This window comes from Montipora foliosa, chromosome 12 (assembly GCF_036669935.1).
Source record: "Montipora foliosa isolate CH-2021 chromosome 12, ASM3666993v2, whole genome shotgun sequence".
NCBI classification, from domain to species: Eukaryota; Metazoa; Cnidaria; class Anthozoa; order Scleractinia; family Acroporidae; genus Montipora; species Montipora foliosa.
The window spans coordinates 17,169,285-17,186,269 of NC_090880.1; the positions used below are offsets into that span (position 1 = coordinate 17,169,285).

The 16,985-nt window shown below is 39.1% G+C and overlaps 1 protein-coding gene across 3 annotated transcripts in view; it reads right to left on the reverse strand.

The window, feature by feature from the left end:
* Positions 1–3,817: 3,817 nt before the first annotated feature.
* LOC137980002 (small ribosomal subunit protein uS10m-like) overlaps positions 3,818–16,985 on the reverse strand; it is a 16,738-nt gene continuing 3,570 nt past the window's right edge. For all 3 annotated transcript variants that reach the window (XM_068827320.1, XM_068827321.1, XM_068827322.1), the window contains exons 3-8: positions 13,892–13,923; positions 11,135–11,208; positions 9,868–10,007; positions 8,219–8,327; positions 5,083–5,172; positions 3,818–4,244 (exon numbers count right to left, since the gene is read on the reverse strand). In XM_068827320.1, coding sequence (XP_068683421.1) covers positions 4,140–4,244; positions 5,083–5,172; positions 8,219–8,327; positions 9,868–10,007; positions 11,135–11,208; positions 13,892–13,923 — 550 coding nt within the window. In that variant the 3' untranslated portion in view covers positions 3,818–4,139. The remainder of the gene's footprint in view (positions 4,245–5,082; positions 5,173–8,218; positions 8,328–9,867; positions 10,008–11,134; positions 11,209–13,891; positions 13,924–16,985) is intronic.

A 16,985-nucleotide genomic window follows, 5' to 3' on the forward strand; every position in this document is an offset into this window, starting at 1 on the left:
GATTTCACAGTGTCCCCATCAGTCAATGCCAGAACGCTAAATACAGTTCACAAAAATAAATCATAAAATAATTAGGATAGTACCGGCACTGTCATTGGTCAATAGCTGTGTTTAGATGAGAGTATGGAAACAGCAGTGACATCTCACGAAGTTTCATTGGCTGGTGGGAAATATGAGCGTGTATCAAGGAAATCTGTTTCAATCAAGAAGTAAAAAAAAAACCCAGCATTTTCCTTCATTTGTCAAATTATCTTTGAGGGAATACTTTATAAAAGCAATAGAGGACTTTTCCATAGCCTCATCTAAACACTCGGGGGAGTTTGGAGAATTCTCGACAGTTTTGCAAACCCTCGACTGCTTCTCGGGTTTTCATAACTGTCTCAAAGTCTCCCAACTCTCCCTCGTGTTTAGATGAGGCTATGGAAACACGGAAAACGTCCTCTATTGCTCAATTAAGTATAGTTCATTATTAGGGTTGAGGGTCTGGATTTCCTTTTCACACGAATGTGGACTTTTGATAACTTTAGTGTTAATGCAAGGACAGGACTTTTACAAGATACAGCCATGAATTATGCGTCAAATTGATCGTTTAATTGTGTACTTTACAGACAGTATAATTTCCTTTGAAAATTAAACTTAATTATCCACAACTCAATGGTCATAAAACGCCCGAAACTGCTCTACTCGACAATGGCACGCGGGCCAAACCTGACAGTGGTCGATAAGAACACGTTCGCTGGTTCAGTCTTGAGCTCGTTCACTCAATATAGAACACGCTGTTTTGAAAATAAACGTAACATTGAAGACCATTCAAAGCAAGTGCACGCACCACAATGATCAGAAAAAAGTGTTTTCTCTCACCTCCTAACGCACGATCATAAATATCCACGAGGACGATGATGCGTCATGCCAGTTTGTTTGATTACATACAACCCACAGGAATTTTGTCATTTTTAGTATTCAAATGACAATTTCCCCACACTTGGGTCTCTATTGTAAGTCAAATTACCACACCTGGGGACCACAGACCTTGCATAGTACGTTAAAAGAAATGATCGATAGGCACTTACAACAAGTTTATTGCAGCACTCCTCCAGAGAGTAATAATAGTTGTTGGCAAACAGTCCCCACCAATTTTGTGCATTTCCCCAAATGAAGGCATATTCTAGATATTTCGCACGGTTCAGTTTTCACATAACAAATTCACATACATTCTGTACTGCTGAAAATACCCGTGAATAGTTTCACAAAGTATTTACAGCCATACAAAATGTGCAATGCCAGAACATTTCGTCATCAAGAGGGGTTAATGCACAAACTTGGTGGTATTTTTACAAATTTAACATAGAAAGTATCAAAAGGTAAGATTATTAAAGCACTACTTGTCATTGTTTGGTGAGATTTGGCACGGGTTTCTAGATCCATTTGTATGTCACGCCTGGAATAGGTCGTTTTCCGCTTTCATCCAGTTGATGTTTGTGACTGAGGTCCAGAATTGACCAGAATTTCATTTAAATTCGCATTTGGAGTATACTAGCAAATCTATAAACACAGAAAATATCCATTCGAAAACGTTTGGCAGGGTGGCATCTAGGAAGACATAAGTAGGGAGTAACTTTTGATCTAAAAGAGCTTTTGAACAAATATTTCTTCTCAAACCTGAAGGGAAAATACCTTCTATTATAGAAATTTAACGATAGAGCACAGATGGGCATGAAAAAGCAACATTCCCAGGTCCTCCCAACTTTCCAACATGGCGGTCGAGTCAAAATTTCCCACCCTGAGGACCGTTGTGGATGACAAAATCCCCAACCACGTGCGCTATACGAAGTCTAATTCCCGTGGGTTGCCCCCCGCCACCCCATCCAGGGCAAACCATTGATAGGTGCACTACATTACATTTTCTCTGGAGCAATCGAAATGTTTTCTGTATACACAACACTCTCGCGCTTCGGCTCTATTAAGGCTGCAGCCTCGTCAGCCGAGCGAAGAGTCGTTGGCAATAAAAAGACGATGACGGCAACGGCAACGTCACAAAACAATACAGTGAAACCTCTATTAAGCGGCCACGCTGGGGGAAACGGCTAGAGGCCGCTTAATGGAGGTTCGTCAGAAATTAGCATGATCTTTAGAAGAAACGTATCTTATTCTAAAACAAACACTTTTAGAGGCTTGTGACTCTAAAACCGAAGGAAAATACAATACTCTTAGAAAAAATATATTCTCCTCAAAATGTTGAGATGAGGTTCTACCAACTCAGCAAGAACAAACTATGGCGTAAACTGAGTTGATTTTACAACCGCAAAAAGAAGCAATGTCTGTAACTGAAACGTTGCATTAAGGGTCCATAATTAATTTTTAAACATTTTGCAAGGAAGTCTGTCGCTGAAAAGCCAAACTAAGTGTATTTAAGTCTTGGTGGCCGCTTAATAGAGGTGAAAACAATAGGAGAATAGACCATTTTACAGTTGTAGCTAAGTTACCTGGCCTACGAATGGAAGCGAGGCTGCCGGTGACCCTGTTTTGATACAAACCTCCGTGCTTTTGTAATGTTAATACGGACTAATTAGAATTACAACAACACAATTTGCATGATAAAAGCAGTGAGGTCTGTATCAATGCAAGGTCACCGGCAGCCTCGCAGCCATTCATAGGCTAGGTCACTGAGCAAACAACTGTAAAATGGCCTATTCTCATCGGGACGGCCAAAAGGTGTCCGCGGGCGCTTTAAGGTAATTCCACTGAAATTGTTCTATTATCAAACTTTTTCGGAAACTTGCCATAATTAACTTTCATAATAAGAACATTAAAAAAATGCAATAAAAAAATGGGGTCACCCCGCTTGTTTACACGTCAGCAGGCTCTTAAATTAGGGTATTTTTAATGGTTGCGCGTTAAAAAGTCGAATCACCTTCATACAGAATTAGGTCTTGGTTACTTTAAAGACACAGTTTTTTATTTTGAAAATAAAGCTTCTTTTATTCACAAAAGCAGTATTGCTCATTTACGCCGTTTTTGATTGCCTGGTTGTGGGATTAGTGCACTCTTTGGGACAGTTCCGTGGTTAGCTTGAAGTTCTCGCCTTGGCCAAAATACACCCAGTGCGGAACTGTTTTCCAAAAAAAATCATGTTCTACTATCAAACATTTTTTTCTTCTGCAAATATGTTCTTTTTTAGACTGGCCTTAGCAAATAGCTGAAAAAAAAAAAAAAAATCGGGGGTCACCTTGCTCCTTTGAGGGAAAAGGAGCACTTATTTCGCTATCGGGCTTAGTTTGAGTTAAATCACTTACGTTTTGTACGCGCACGTGCTCTTGTGCGCGCGCTAATGACGCGAAAATCGTGCGCAGTAGGGATGCGCAATGCAATACTAAGGAATTACCTTAATAGAGGTGGGCGCTTAATGGCGGTTCCACTGTAATACCATTGCTTAGGTAAGGTCTCTGTTACGAGCCTAGGAAGAAGGCCCATCAGGCCGGCGCTTATCTCCGGTTTCCGTAGCATGAAGCGACTAGGAGTATTTATACTCCTCCCTGGATGGGATGCTAGTCCATCGCAGGGTTACCCCCAGCATTACGCCGGTACCCATTTATACACCTGGGCGGAGAGAGGCACCGTGAGAGTAAAGTGTCTTGCCCAAGAACACCAAGTCCCCGGCCAGGCCCCGAACCCGGACTACTCAATCCAGAGTCGAGCGCACTAACCATGAGGCCACAGCGCCATTGGTTAAAAGACGAAAACTAATCGTGGTGCACGTGCGGCACGCATTTTAGCACATACCTTTGCGGTACTCTTGAGAGGAACGACGTGAAATCACCAAATTTGAGGGTTTAATGATAACGTGAGCGTACATATGCGATCCTTTCATTGCTATAATGTTACTTTGAAACTGTTCGTCAGTACCAATTTATTTTTAGGATGATTAATCCTCAGTGTGCGATGTGAACGAGATGAAATGTAATCGTGAAAGACTTGCGATATTGCAAAGTTATATTTTGAGGTGAAGTCGTCGCTGTCGTAGCTCCTTAAAGTCCCTATTATTGATCAAAGGAAGCACTAAGATCGCCCGAAAGGATGTCATTTCAACAGTGACAAACATCAAGCTCCTTCAAGTCCTCGGCTCTTCTTTGTAGCAGTTTTCACTCTTCTCTCTTTTTCTTCCTCTCTCGCATCCTTTCATACTCCAGTTGTTTCTGCTCCAAGTATCTGGGATCGGGAGGTGAAACGAAGTCTTGCCATTTTTTCTGTAAATAAAAACAAACGAAATTTGGCCCTCATCAAATTTTTCTCCAGGAAAATTTGCTGTCACTTTTAGAAGAAACTGATGAGATGGTCATATTGTTATTTAAGTCCTTTCTGAAGCATCTCAGCGGGCCGGGAATCCTAAATCCTCGAGTCTGATTGGCTAGTAGCGAGCTCATTTTTGCGACGCGGATTGCGGTCCGAGTTTTTTCCGCGTTAGTCGCGTCAAATTGAGATGTTTGGGAAAGTTTACAAAAAAAGAAACAGTTACTCATATAAACAACTTCCCGAAATGACAAATATTTAAGGAAAATATAAACAATACGACGATTTTGAAACCAACTACGTCTTTTAAACAAACAGAAAAAAAAGTTATCTACCGGTCTTGGTAGGTTGGTATGGGAAAAACCGTTCCCTTGGTCTCGAGTATCGCATGAGTAATGCCCTCGGCCTTCGGCACCGGGCCGTACTCAAGACACACGGACCTCCCATCCGGTAAATAACATATTTATGTTTGTTTGAGATGGACTCGCTGATTTTCCCATTCCTCGCTCCGCTCGGGCGCAAATGATACGACTCGGGCCACAAATAAACTATATGCCATAAATACACTGGTCATTTAGTGATTTGAAAATCTTGACCGGCTGCCAGGAATTCCGACACTTAATAAGAATTTTAAAGGAGACCATCGTCTCGAGATGCCAGCTACCCAAAGCTATCTTAAATTTTGATGATAAATGAAACTGGGAAGATAACGATGGTGACGTATTTGACTATAATACGATAGCATAAGCTAAAGAGACTGCAATCAGTGGTATGGAATGAAAAGGAAAGGCCTACCAGCTCCATTTTAACAGACACTCCTACTGGGACATTGTCCTGTAAATACTGAATGAAGATATCCGCCTTCTCAACTGGTACCTCTCCAATCTGTGTGAAAACATTTTAAAAGAAAAACTTTGAAATAGCGGTACTTTTTGCAAAGTTGCGTTATTTTCGAACTCTTCACAACAGCAAAATGCAATTCCTGAAAAATATTCTGCTAAACAAATAGATGCGGCTGTCCAATAATGCCGGGATCACAGATGACGTCTTCCGAACAGACGCAGGGCAACATGGAATCTATTTGTTTTATACAATAAAAAAGTAAAAAGGTCTTGATGCTGACGTCAGCTATGCGTATGTCATATAGGAGCTCTAACAGATCATGAATATGTGAGAACCAATCAAATGTGTGCATTCTTGAGCCTTTTAAATAAAGATTATTATTAGCGTAGAGTGCTGTCCATCCAAAAGCAAAGAAATCACTCTGACCAATTACAGCATACATGCAAACACAGCCAAAAGAACCAATCACAATTCAAGGCAGATTCACACCGGCGTGTGGGGAAGTCGCGTCTGATTCAGTCACGCAATCTTAGCCTCCGTTTTTTAATTTGTCTTTTTGCTTTTTTTTTTTTTAATACACTACTAGACAGCTGATATGAGATGGAATGACCTAAATTTGAGAAACTGATGTTCACAAAGGTTTAGGGTACAGTAGGTACTCAAAGGAGAGATTTACAGCATTAAGGTGGATTCCTAAAGGTAAAGAGTGAGAGGCTGGCTAAAAACCACTCAGTTGAAGAAGGGCAGCGAAGAAGGATGGAAGAGCTGTAGTGTAGCCAAAAAGGTGGCACAGAACAGCTGATGATGAATTAAATGTCCACAATGAGAAAAAATCGAGGAAACTATGCTGCGCAATAATGCGGATGAATGGTAAAGGAAAGTTTAAAATAGCGCCAGATAATTTAAAATGCGAACCAAACGTTTCGAGAGTACTCTCTGTTCATCAGTGGTTTGAAAGTAAATGAAAAATGCTGAAGAAAAGTAACGCTCAAATAAAAACAAGCAAACATTATGCCCTCTAGCATTTCAACATTTCCAAAACAAGAGACCGGTTCTTCAACCATCCACTCATATACTTGTCCACCTCGCTAAAATAGTTCTCACCTTGAATACTTTCTCTTTCAATGGGAAGTAATATAATCAAATCGGAGGGATTGCAATGAGAGGCCGACTTGTCCCCAACTATGCTTGTCTTTTCATGGGTCACACAAAGGAGCAAATCTTTGATTAGTACACAGGAGCCAAACCCGGCCAATATAAACGATACATCAATGACATTGCCACGGCCTTTTCCGGTAGCAAGGGCGCGATCGAAGAATTTGCAACCTTTATGAATGACTTTTATCTAAGCGTCAAGTTCACCTGGTCCATCTCTGATGAAGAAATGCTATCTTTCGACCTTGTTTTAATGCCAACTTTTGACCGTCTTATAGCCAGCATACACTGCAAACCCATTTACACTCATTCCTACCTTGACCATACATCCTCGCGTCCCATTCGTTCTAAGAATTCCATTATTTACAGTCAGTTTCTACGTTTACGTCGCATCTGCACTCACAATGAAGAGTTTGAAAACATTGTTGATGAAGCACGCACTCGTACTTTAGTCAGACCAAGTGTGGCAGTCATCAATTCAGAACCAGCTGCAGACATCCCTTGCGCTGAGCACTCCACTATCAATCTGGTTTTAACATACCATCCAACAGACCAAGTTATCAAAAAACTCATCTCACAAATTTTTTTAACCCCTACGGGATGATGCCGACACTGCAGCTATTTTTCAACCCGTGTGAATCCTTAGCCTGCGAATACAGCCGCCTCTCATCGCTCACCGCCGCTTGGGCCGTTCAAGCGGCGGTGAGCGATGAGAGGCGGCTGTATTCGCCGGCTAGTGAATCCTGTGTGCTTATCAACGTGATCAGAACCTGCGTGACTATCGAGTCAAAAGCACCCTCGCTTACGTTCCTCTGTGGCTGGTCCCGCTGCAACATCTGCCCCCACACCAATACCTCCACATTCATCGATACTCCAGGTGGACGCATCACTGTTACATCGAAATACACCTGTGTCGGCGACAACGTGGTTTATGCCATCAAATGCTACGCATGTCACAAAATCTATATCGGAAAAACTGGTAGACGATTGGGTGACAGATTTAGGGAACATCTACGTTCCACAAGAATACCAGACTCCGATCTTCCTGTTGGACGCCATTTTGCTTCCCCGGGGAACACAACTCAGAACATACTGGTTTCTGTAATCCGTTTGGATTTCAGGGATGCCGCAGACAGACGCACTTTTGAGGCCAGGATGATTTTTAGACACCACACCCTACACCCTGGTGGTCTCAATGTGGACTTTGGTTTTACAAAAAGTCAGCGCGTGCTGTAAACGTTGTAATTTTTGTTTTTATTTGAGCCTTATAGGGCCTGGCCAAACGCTCGCAACATTTTCTACGCAGGAGTTCGATATTTGTGTGCGGACATCAAAATCAGTATGGAGGACAAACACACTGTTTTTGAAAATGCCTCTGGCGCTTTGAAACAGCAAGTGGACCTAACGCGCATGCCCTGGCGCAACAATGTTGTGTAAACGTGGCCAAACGGATACAACATCGTGCAACATCCAAAATGATGCACGAAAAATTTGACTGTTTCCAAATTTGATCCAACATGCTGCAATATATCGCAACATATCGCAACAGGGTGGCCAAACGTATGCAACATGTTTTACGCAACAATGTTGCAAGATGTTGCGTTGAAATGTTGCCAGCGTTTGGCCAGGTCTTTCCTTTGCACGCGCATTTTTCAGTTGCTTTCAAACCACTTACATTTATGAAGAAGGAGCACCCTCGAAACGTTTGGTTCACATTTTAAATTCTCGTCCACAATGAGCGTCATCTTGGCTTTATGCCAACGTTATTCCAACGTTATGCCAATATTGACTTTTATCTCGACTTATGCTAATTCCAAGAGACATTATCACAAAGAGAAAGCTCAAGCTCAGTATTAGCTCAGTGTTAGATGAGCACCAACTCGTGTAATGCATTAACGTGCATTGTCTTCCCTTTTCTTTATTACAAGGCTACCTCAATCATCCGGCCATGTTTCTTCAAGTGATATGTAAGACTCTGCTTTCTGTAGCTGTCTGGTGGGTAAGCCAGAGTCTGGCTAAACTTCTCTGTGGCAAGGTTAAACCTGACAACAACAACAAAAATACAACCCCTACCGTCATGAGTTCCTGCTGCATTGTTTCGTAAAGTTTGTTTAAGCCATGGCCATGACCAAAGCGACTCCTCTACGAACTTTGATAAGGTGAGCACAAACAGTTTGGAACAAAAAAAAATGACAGTTTAGCTAACGAAACTAAGTACTTAAACAACGTTTTCAGGAGGAACAACTATAGCACAGATTTCATCAAACGCAACACATACAGCAGCCAAAACGACAACCGTTACTCAACCGTTACCATAGTGACAAAAAACGTAAGAGGGACTTCTGAAACTATCGCACGCATACTACATGTACGACCTACAACATACTGTACGCGCTGGGCCACAAATTATCTATAACGACTTTCCGACGCTTACTAACGAATGTCAAAGACAAGGACGACCCCAAGGACAGACGGGAAGGAATATACAAGCTCACATACTGTGATTGCCAGGCCACTTACATTGGTGTAACCGGTAGGGACCCTAAACCCACGACTTACAAAACACAAACGAGCGACTAAGAATGGTGATCTCAATAACAAAATTGATGGAAGGTTCATTCAAGAACAAAACACACTATATCGACTGGGACTCTGCTAATTGCTTACGAACTATATCAAACCGTTTCCAACCTCTACTCTCGACTTACAAACGATTACTTAACAGAAAACGTTAACTATACTTTTCCCTCTCAGCTTACAAACCTACAGCGAAATAAACTTACAAACCGGATCGTAATGCACCAATCACTATACTCACAACCAATGGACCAATCACACTACATGTACTTTTCCCACTACCAATCACAATACAGCCCAGACCATCAATTAAGCAACAACGACAAATTCAAATCAAATAATTTTAGATTGGCTAGAAAAAAGAAACTAAAAGGCTACAATGACAGGAAGAAGCCCAGTGGCACCAGTGTGCCATTTGCATGAATACACATGCGAACAAATATCCACATGTAGTTTCTAAAGAAACTGTGGTGCTGCGTCGGCGGGAGAGTGAAACAGGAAAATTTGGTTTCATCAAACGTGTTGATAAAGGTTAAATTACCACCTTGAACGATTTGGAAAGCTGATGTTTCGAGTGTTAGCCCTTCGTCTTCCGCTCTGACAAAGGGCTAACGCTCGAAACGTCAGCTTTCCAAACCATACACATGCGAATCCCACTAAGACCAAACTCTACATTTGTCTTATGCAGTTCCAAATTTAATTCCAGATTGTCTTGTAAAAAGCCAACTGATTCTCTTCTTGAGTTGAGTTTCTTAAGGCTGTCATCAAAATTTGAATAGAAAATTAATAGTTTCTCTGTGTATGTGGCCTTAAAAGCCTCAAGCCCAAAATAGCTCGAAGAAGGAGCATAAAAAAGATCCATTTTTCCTTAATAAAGCGGTTTTTTTGTGAATAACACAACAAAATGTCGAAAATAAAAGCCAATGCTGCAAACGTTCTTTAGTAGTTATGGAGCATTAATATTATAATTAATTACACTATATTATTATTATAACCGAAACTTACTTTTTTGTCACTTGCAAATTCATCATTTTACTTGAGCTGACCACAAATTGACTGAGGTTATCCAGTACAGCACCATCTAACCCTTCCAACTTAATCAGCAAATTGAAATATACCAGTCTTCTCTTAAGGAATTGTTTGCTCTGCAAATATATGTATTCATCAACATGATTAAATATTCTTAAATGTTAAATGTTGCATATACATGAACAAACACTGTTTGCATACTTCCCATAGATAATGTTGCAAGGTGCGTGAAAAAATGAGGGCAATAACGGTTAAATGAGAACTAATCTTGTCCATCGCCGTGTTAAGAGAGGGTGCCATTTAACTACAGAAAGACAATGGTTGCTGTTAGGAAGCTTTCTAGTCAAAGAGCCCTACAAAAAGGTTGCATGGATGGTAACCTTAATGAAGTAACTTTTACAACGGAAATCTGACATCACTTCAATCAGAAGGCGCATGCGCAAACTAGTCCCAGTCCTCTGCCATGCGTGTCAGTGAAAAACAGGTAAAAGCTCTCCGGAAACAAAAGGAACAGGCGTTTTTTTACCGGATGGGAACCTTCCTGTCATTTTTTGTAAACTGTATCATGGAATTTCTATTTCGACAAAATATGGAACTGATATTTTGAAAAGTGTATAAAAGGAGGGCCTTATGACATCATAATCTTTTTGAGAAATAATTTCTTTCAAAATCCATGCTACAGATATCGTGGTACATGTATAATGATCTCATACTGTTGAGTTAAAAATTTGTGAAAAACATGGTTAGCTCACTGAGGTTTTAGGTATTTTCTGTTTTGATCACATGATTTACCAAATATGGTTGTGAGTCCAACCAGACAAAGGAATGTTACATGTAAATAGAACACACTTGGCAAACTAGCTATGGAGTTAAAGGAATTTGAAAAATGGCTATTTGAAGCGGTCTGTAGCAGCATTTTGATAGTTAAGAGCCACCCCCTTAAGGATTATGGCATCATTCTTTTCCACATGACAATCAATTTCAAAATAATTTCTAAGAATAAAATTGCCCCCTCTCCCACCCCTAAACAAAAAAATAATAACATAAATAAATTATTTATGTTATGGTTTATATTTGGCTCAAAAATTTTCAAACTAGTTCAATTTTGATCCTTTGTTTCAGATTATGATAATGAATGTTACTGACAAAGACAAATCAAAATTGAACGGGACTGAAAAAAATTAAACCTAGAAAAATGAACTACAACAAATATATATTGAGTATAAATAATTATTGTCATCACCTCTATTTCTGCAATAGTTGCAAATTGGCAGCACTTGTTTGGTAAGTTATAAGATGTTAACCTAAATGGTTGATCTAAAAAGAAGAAACAAGGTTACAGCATATTCTATCCTTCTTTTAGCAGCATCATAAGTAAAAGGCCAAGGAAAGGTTCTTCTTGCTTTATCCCTGCCACTGGGGTTTGAAGCAATAAAATTCTCTAAGCAGGGATTCCAAACAGATTGTTCTATGGCACAGTATTGTGTGTACTTGCCTTGATGACAAAAAGTAATATCACAATAATAGGTCCAATTTGCATATTTAATCCCTACTTTCATACACTATTTCCCTGCTTTGGTGATGCCTAAGTTTGGAAAAATGTCCTGAGGAAAGAGCTCATCAACATTATTATGTGTTATGGAATGAACTACATGTGAAGACAACCCCAATAACTATGCTCAATATGTTATTGCAACAGACTCATACATCTCCACAAAAGTAAGCTCCATGTATAGACCACTTTCATAAATGGTGACCACTTTTACATTCTTTTGTATTTATGGTAATTAGACCTACTGCCCTCATTTTAAAACAAATATACTTTTGAAATTTTTTAGTCGTAGCGAGGCAAGAAAGGTCATTAGCATTAAAACAAAAGAACATTTTGAAAGAAGTCTATATATATCTATTCACTTACAGGACGATTTATTAAGTTGGTAATTTATGTACTGCAGTAAGACAGATTAATAATGACCATATACATCAAGCCAGAATAAAAATATTTCTAATAATAAATAAATAATTGAAGTAAAACCATGTCATCCAACCAAGAAAATAATAATAAGATGTCATGCTAAGTTATGCCTGATTACAGCTTAAAAGAAGAGTGGGATTAAGATATTTTTCATTCCCATGCATTTCTGAGTAACTTTTTCCTATACAGGCTGCGTGCAGTTCACAGAAAGTCAGGCACAACAAACCAATAACAAGTAATCTGGAGCTTATTGGGCCTTTCATAACGTTGCAGATTTTGAAGATCAAATTTCAATGTTTTTTTCTCTTGAACCATTATTTTGTCACAGTGATACATGTACATGTAATTCATGGACTGTGAAATCCAAACCAACTGTGGTAGAACAAAATAAGCCTGTAGAACTTTACAAATTTGCTGAAGGTGGCCAAATATAAACCTGTTCAAGACAGTAACTGATGCCATTTGGGAAACAAAACTGTCAACTGGAATTTGCACTTCACCATACCACTTTCAGGCCTTCTGATAGGGTGCGATTAAAAAATGCAAATTATGCGATTTTTTCAGGGCAGATTGTGCGATTAGAAAGGCCAATTATGCGATAAATAATGTAAATTATGCGATTTTTTTCCTCAGCAATTTTAAGCTTGTTTTATAAGGTTTCAGGTTAAGAAAAACACTTTTTTGCTGCCATAAAGACATTTTGAACACAAAGGAACAGTAATTACGTATCTCGATCGACATTAGTTGGGATAAATAAAAAAAATGAGGTCTTCTGCACTACCGGTGCACCACGTTAAAAGTTGAAAGGACACAGCTAACATGCCAAATGAATGATCAAGGTGCTTGACAACCACGAACTTCCGAAGATGGTCAATCACAATAGGGCCATACCCCGATTTATACGAGAGAAAATAAGCCGCGGCTTTCTCTGGCCGCGGCTTACAAAAGACTCGAATGTTCACCCCGTATAAATGGTACAAAATCTACGTTCACGTCTTTTTCAAGCCGCGGCTTATATTGACCTCGGAATATATATTCGTATAAATAGTTCCTTTTGCGTATTTTGTAAACCGTGGCCAGAGTAAGCCGCGGCTTATTTTCTCTCGTATAAAAGGCCCTAATATTGCACGACCAGAAAAACATCAGTCCATCGTCCACGTGGAGCGTACCTGTGAGGTACTTTCTTGCTCGATCGTGAGCTGTCAGATTGGGCGGAAGGTGGGAACTTCCTTCATCGTCGAAGAAAAAGCGAGCGTTTTCACAACAAACTTATCCATGATTTATTTTTTTATTAGTTTTCAACGAAAGAAACTACATTTTGCCGAAAAACTTACAACTTCGCTTACTTTTCACAAATCTCTTCTCTAAGAGAAGGCAACTGTGTCATTTCAGTGGTGTGTATATAAGGGCGTGTTTGTGTTGCACCAATAGAAGGAGACTCGTACCAGGTCCCCGACATGAAAAATAAAGCCTTGAACTTCGAATGTTTACGAAATCGAAGGTGACAAAGGTTTTTTAGCCTTTTTCCAAGATAAATCATGTTAAAAATGGGGTATTTATGTAGGAATTTCTAAGAAACGTGTTGATTTATGTTTCATTTTATGAATTTTGTGCGTCCTTTTGTGAATTATGCGATTTTTCGTGAATTGTGCGATCGGATGCGATTTGAGGTCGATTGTGCGAAATCGCACCATCGCGTAATATCAGAAGGCCTGCACTTTGTGAATAGGACATTTTACAGTTGTTACCTCAGTGACCTACAGTGAAATTGAATGGCTGCGAGGCTGCTGGGGACCTTGCATTGATACAGCCCCCACTGCAATGCTAATTAGTCCATATTAAGATTACAAAAGCATGAAGGTTTGTATCAAAACAGTATCACCTGTAGCCTCGCTTCCATTCTTAGGCCAGGTAACTTAGCTACAACTGTAAAATGGTCTATTGTCTATTACACAAGTTATTTCACACAAAAAATCCTAATAATTGAACACTGCGTTTTACATAATCACTAACTATCATACTTACTTGATTTATACCAAAATAAAACAGAAGATAAGCTACAAAGCAGTAAAAAGGAAAGAGTTAGTTTACATGAAGAGTGGAAGTAGGGGAAGGGAGGGTTTTCGGAAAACAAGCATGCAGGATCCAGAATCGTGCATCGAGGATCGAGGATCGATCACAAGCTGAACTAAAGCATCCCTCGATAGACCCTGTCAGGAATTTTGGTGTGGATTGAATTTACATTTAGTATGAAGTGAGGCCTTATGCGTCCCATGGCGCAAAAAGGACTGATGATGATGATGATGAAGCCACATGTGATTAAGACTTGTAAAAGTGCTTTTTCCCACCTGCATAATATCAGAAGAATCAGAAACTGCATGTACCTTGGCAGAGGCTCCACGTACAGAGAAGCTAATACATTGAACATGCATTTGTGTCAAGTAGATCGCACTGTTGTAATGGTCTCTTGTATGGACTACCAAAAAACTTGATATCAAAATTACAGAGAGTACAAAATACAGCTGCTAGAATTGTATACTACATGCCTATGTTCTGTCACATAACACCAATTCTGTTTGTAATGACTTACAGTGCAGACCAGAAATATGCGTCCCAAAAAACGCGTGCGGAACGAGCATACAAAAATTGCGCACACACGCCTGCGTTTGTAACACGCGCATCAAAAACGCGCATTCATCAAAGATAATTAGTATGTATGAGTTGGCCCATTGTCTTTTCATTGTTTAAGTTTTATTGTTACTTTCAGCGCAAGACAATGGCTATGTCAACAGCGAAGTGTTTGATTTCAAATAACGGGTGCTTCCAAGTGAAATTCGAGTCAACAATGCACTCGCTTCCGCTTCACATTTAATTTCAGACATTTGAAAATTATTTACTTTCACTTCTCGCTGCATCAACAAATGACATAATGAGGGGAGTAAATATTTTTCTGTGATTAAAATGTAAAACAGGACTATTTTCAATTTGAAAGACATCGGTTTTGCCAACAGAAATCGACGGTCAGTAAAGTTAGTCGATCAACAACAAATATCGCTAAGAGCAAGACTTGGACGAACGGCGGAGTGAAATGCAGTAAAATCAACGAAATAAGGAGTATATTCGTTCGCAAACAAAACTTACTTACACCATCTGTAATACCGGTACTTTCTCGAGTATTTCAAAATAATTTTTGTAATGCGTGCATGACATTCAAAAGGCGTCTCGGCATTGTGTCCTTTTGCAAATTGAAGCTGTATTACTTCAGCAAGATTCATTGGAATGCGCTCAGAGTTGAAAAATCTCTTCTTTGAGATATCTTCTACACCAATTTCTTTCTTTAGTTAAGCTTTACAGAGGAGAATAAAACACGGGGTTGGCTGGAAGCATACGGAGTGAAACCCTGTGTGACAAAAAACGCCGAATTCATTCAAAGATACATGCGACTTTCAGTTGCCGGCTGTTTTATTTTCTTTCAGTTACTCATGAATGCAAAATATTGTTTGTTCAAATTGATGGTTTTAAGGCAGTGAAATTAAAGCAAATCTTTATGGTAGATTAAAACAATTTGTTAAACATTACGTAAAACTACAACGAAATGAAGAGAGCAGTGCAATTATGGCTCAATCGTAGAATATTAGGGTACTATTCCCCGACTTTCCACGAAGATTTCTACCTGTATTTTACGATTTAAGTCTCTGATTTTATACTCGTATAAATAGTCCCTTTCGCGTATTATGTACGCCGCGGCCAGAGTAAGCCACGGCTTATTTTCTCTCGCATAAACGGCCCTAATGTCGTCTTCTTTTGTTTGAGAGCCTGGAACCAAATGTTTACTTGTCGGAGCCTCAAAGCAGTTATCTCATGACGACTTCTGTGGCGCCATTCTCAGTATTTGACGTTCGCGAAAAACTTGGGCTGTTACAAAAACTCCTCAGTAGCGCTGTTTTCTTTTTTTCCCGAAATTCTTAAGCTCGACAAATTTTCTGCAAAGCACTTTTATTGCGAAGAATTGGCGGAAAGGTCAGAAGCTACGGCTACACGATTATTTTCTCCATTGTCTGGCATTTTCTATGACAACGATCCAAACTGCAGTTTCGGCAACAGAAAGGTCAAAATAACTTAACTATCAGTGGTCAGCTGCAGGATGACAACAGAGTTTTATTATTTTTCATTCAGTGAATGTCGAAAGAATTTAAAACTTTCTAGGTTCGTTTCGAAAACTCACAATGATCAGTTGACACCGCTCTTCAATTCAAATGTTTTGGTAAGTTGATCACAGAAATTAAATATTCATTTTATCGTCTGTCTATTGTTTCGTGGAACAATGAACATCACATCTATGATACGAGTTTGCATAACAAAAGGAAAAACGCGCATCAAATGCGCGTTTGGAAACGCGCATTCAAAAACGCGTGTGCACAAAAAACACGCGTGCGTTTTGCGTCTGCGTAGGACGCATATTTCTGGTCTGCACTGTACATTAGCTACCGGTGAAATTCAGAATCAACTACAAGATTACTATTACTATGTTTAAGTGTCTTCACAATACAGCACCACACTACCTATAGATCAAGTTTATTATCTGTTCAAATGAACTCAAAGACGTTGGCTACAATATTATTGGTGATCGGGCATTCAATGCTGCCACACCTAAACTGTGGAATACATTAATACCATTGATTGATAACTTTAATTTATTCAAGAAAAAATTGAAAACTTTTCTTTTTAGACAAGCTTTTAATGATTTCAAATGATTATTTATAAATGATTATTTATATTAGTTCTTATTCCCCTAGTATTTTTGCTTTAACTACCATTTTATATTTTATATGCATTTATATATTTTATTAGTGTACATATCTCGCAATATACTTGTTTTTAAATGTAAGTACATTTGAAAATTGTATTGTACAATTTGTGCTATAGAAATGTTATTATTATTGTTATTTTTTAATTTATTATTATTTTAGTAAATCAAGATTAATAGAAGACCTGTAACCTTTATGACTCTATCAAAATGGAAACTGACTGAACCCAGGAAATTGATAGAACAACCCTTTCAAGCAAAATTAATTATGACAAAAAGGAATAAATTGAGTTATCAGCCTAACACTAGATG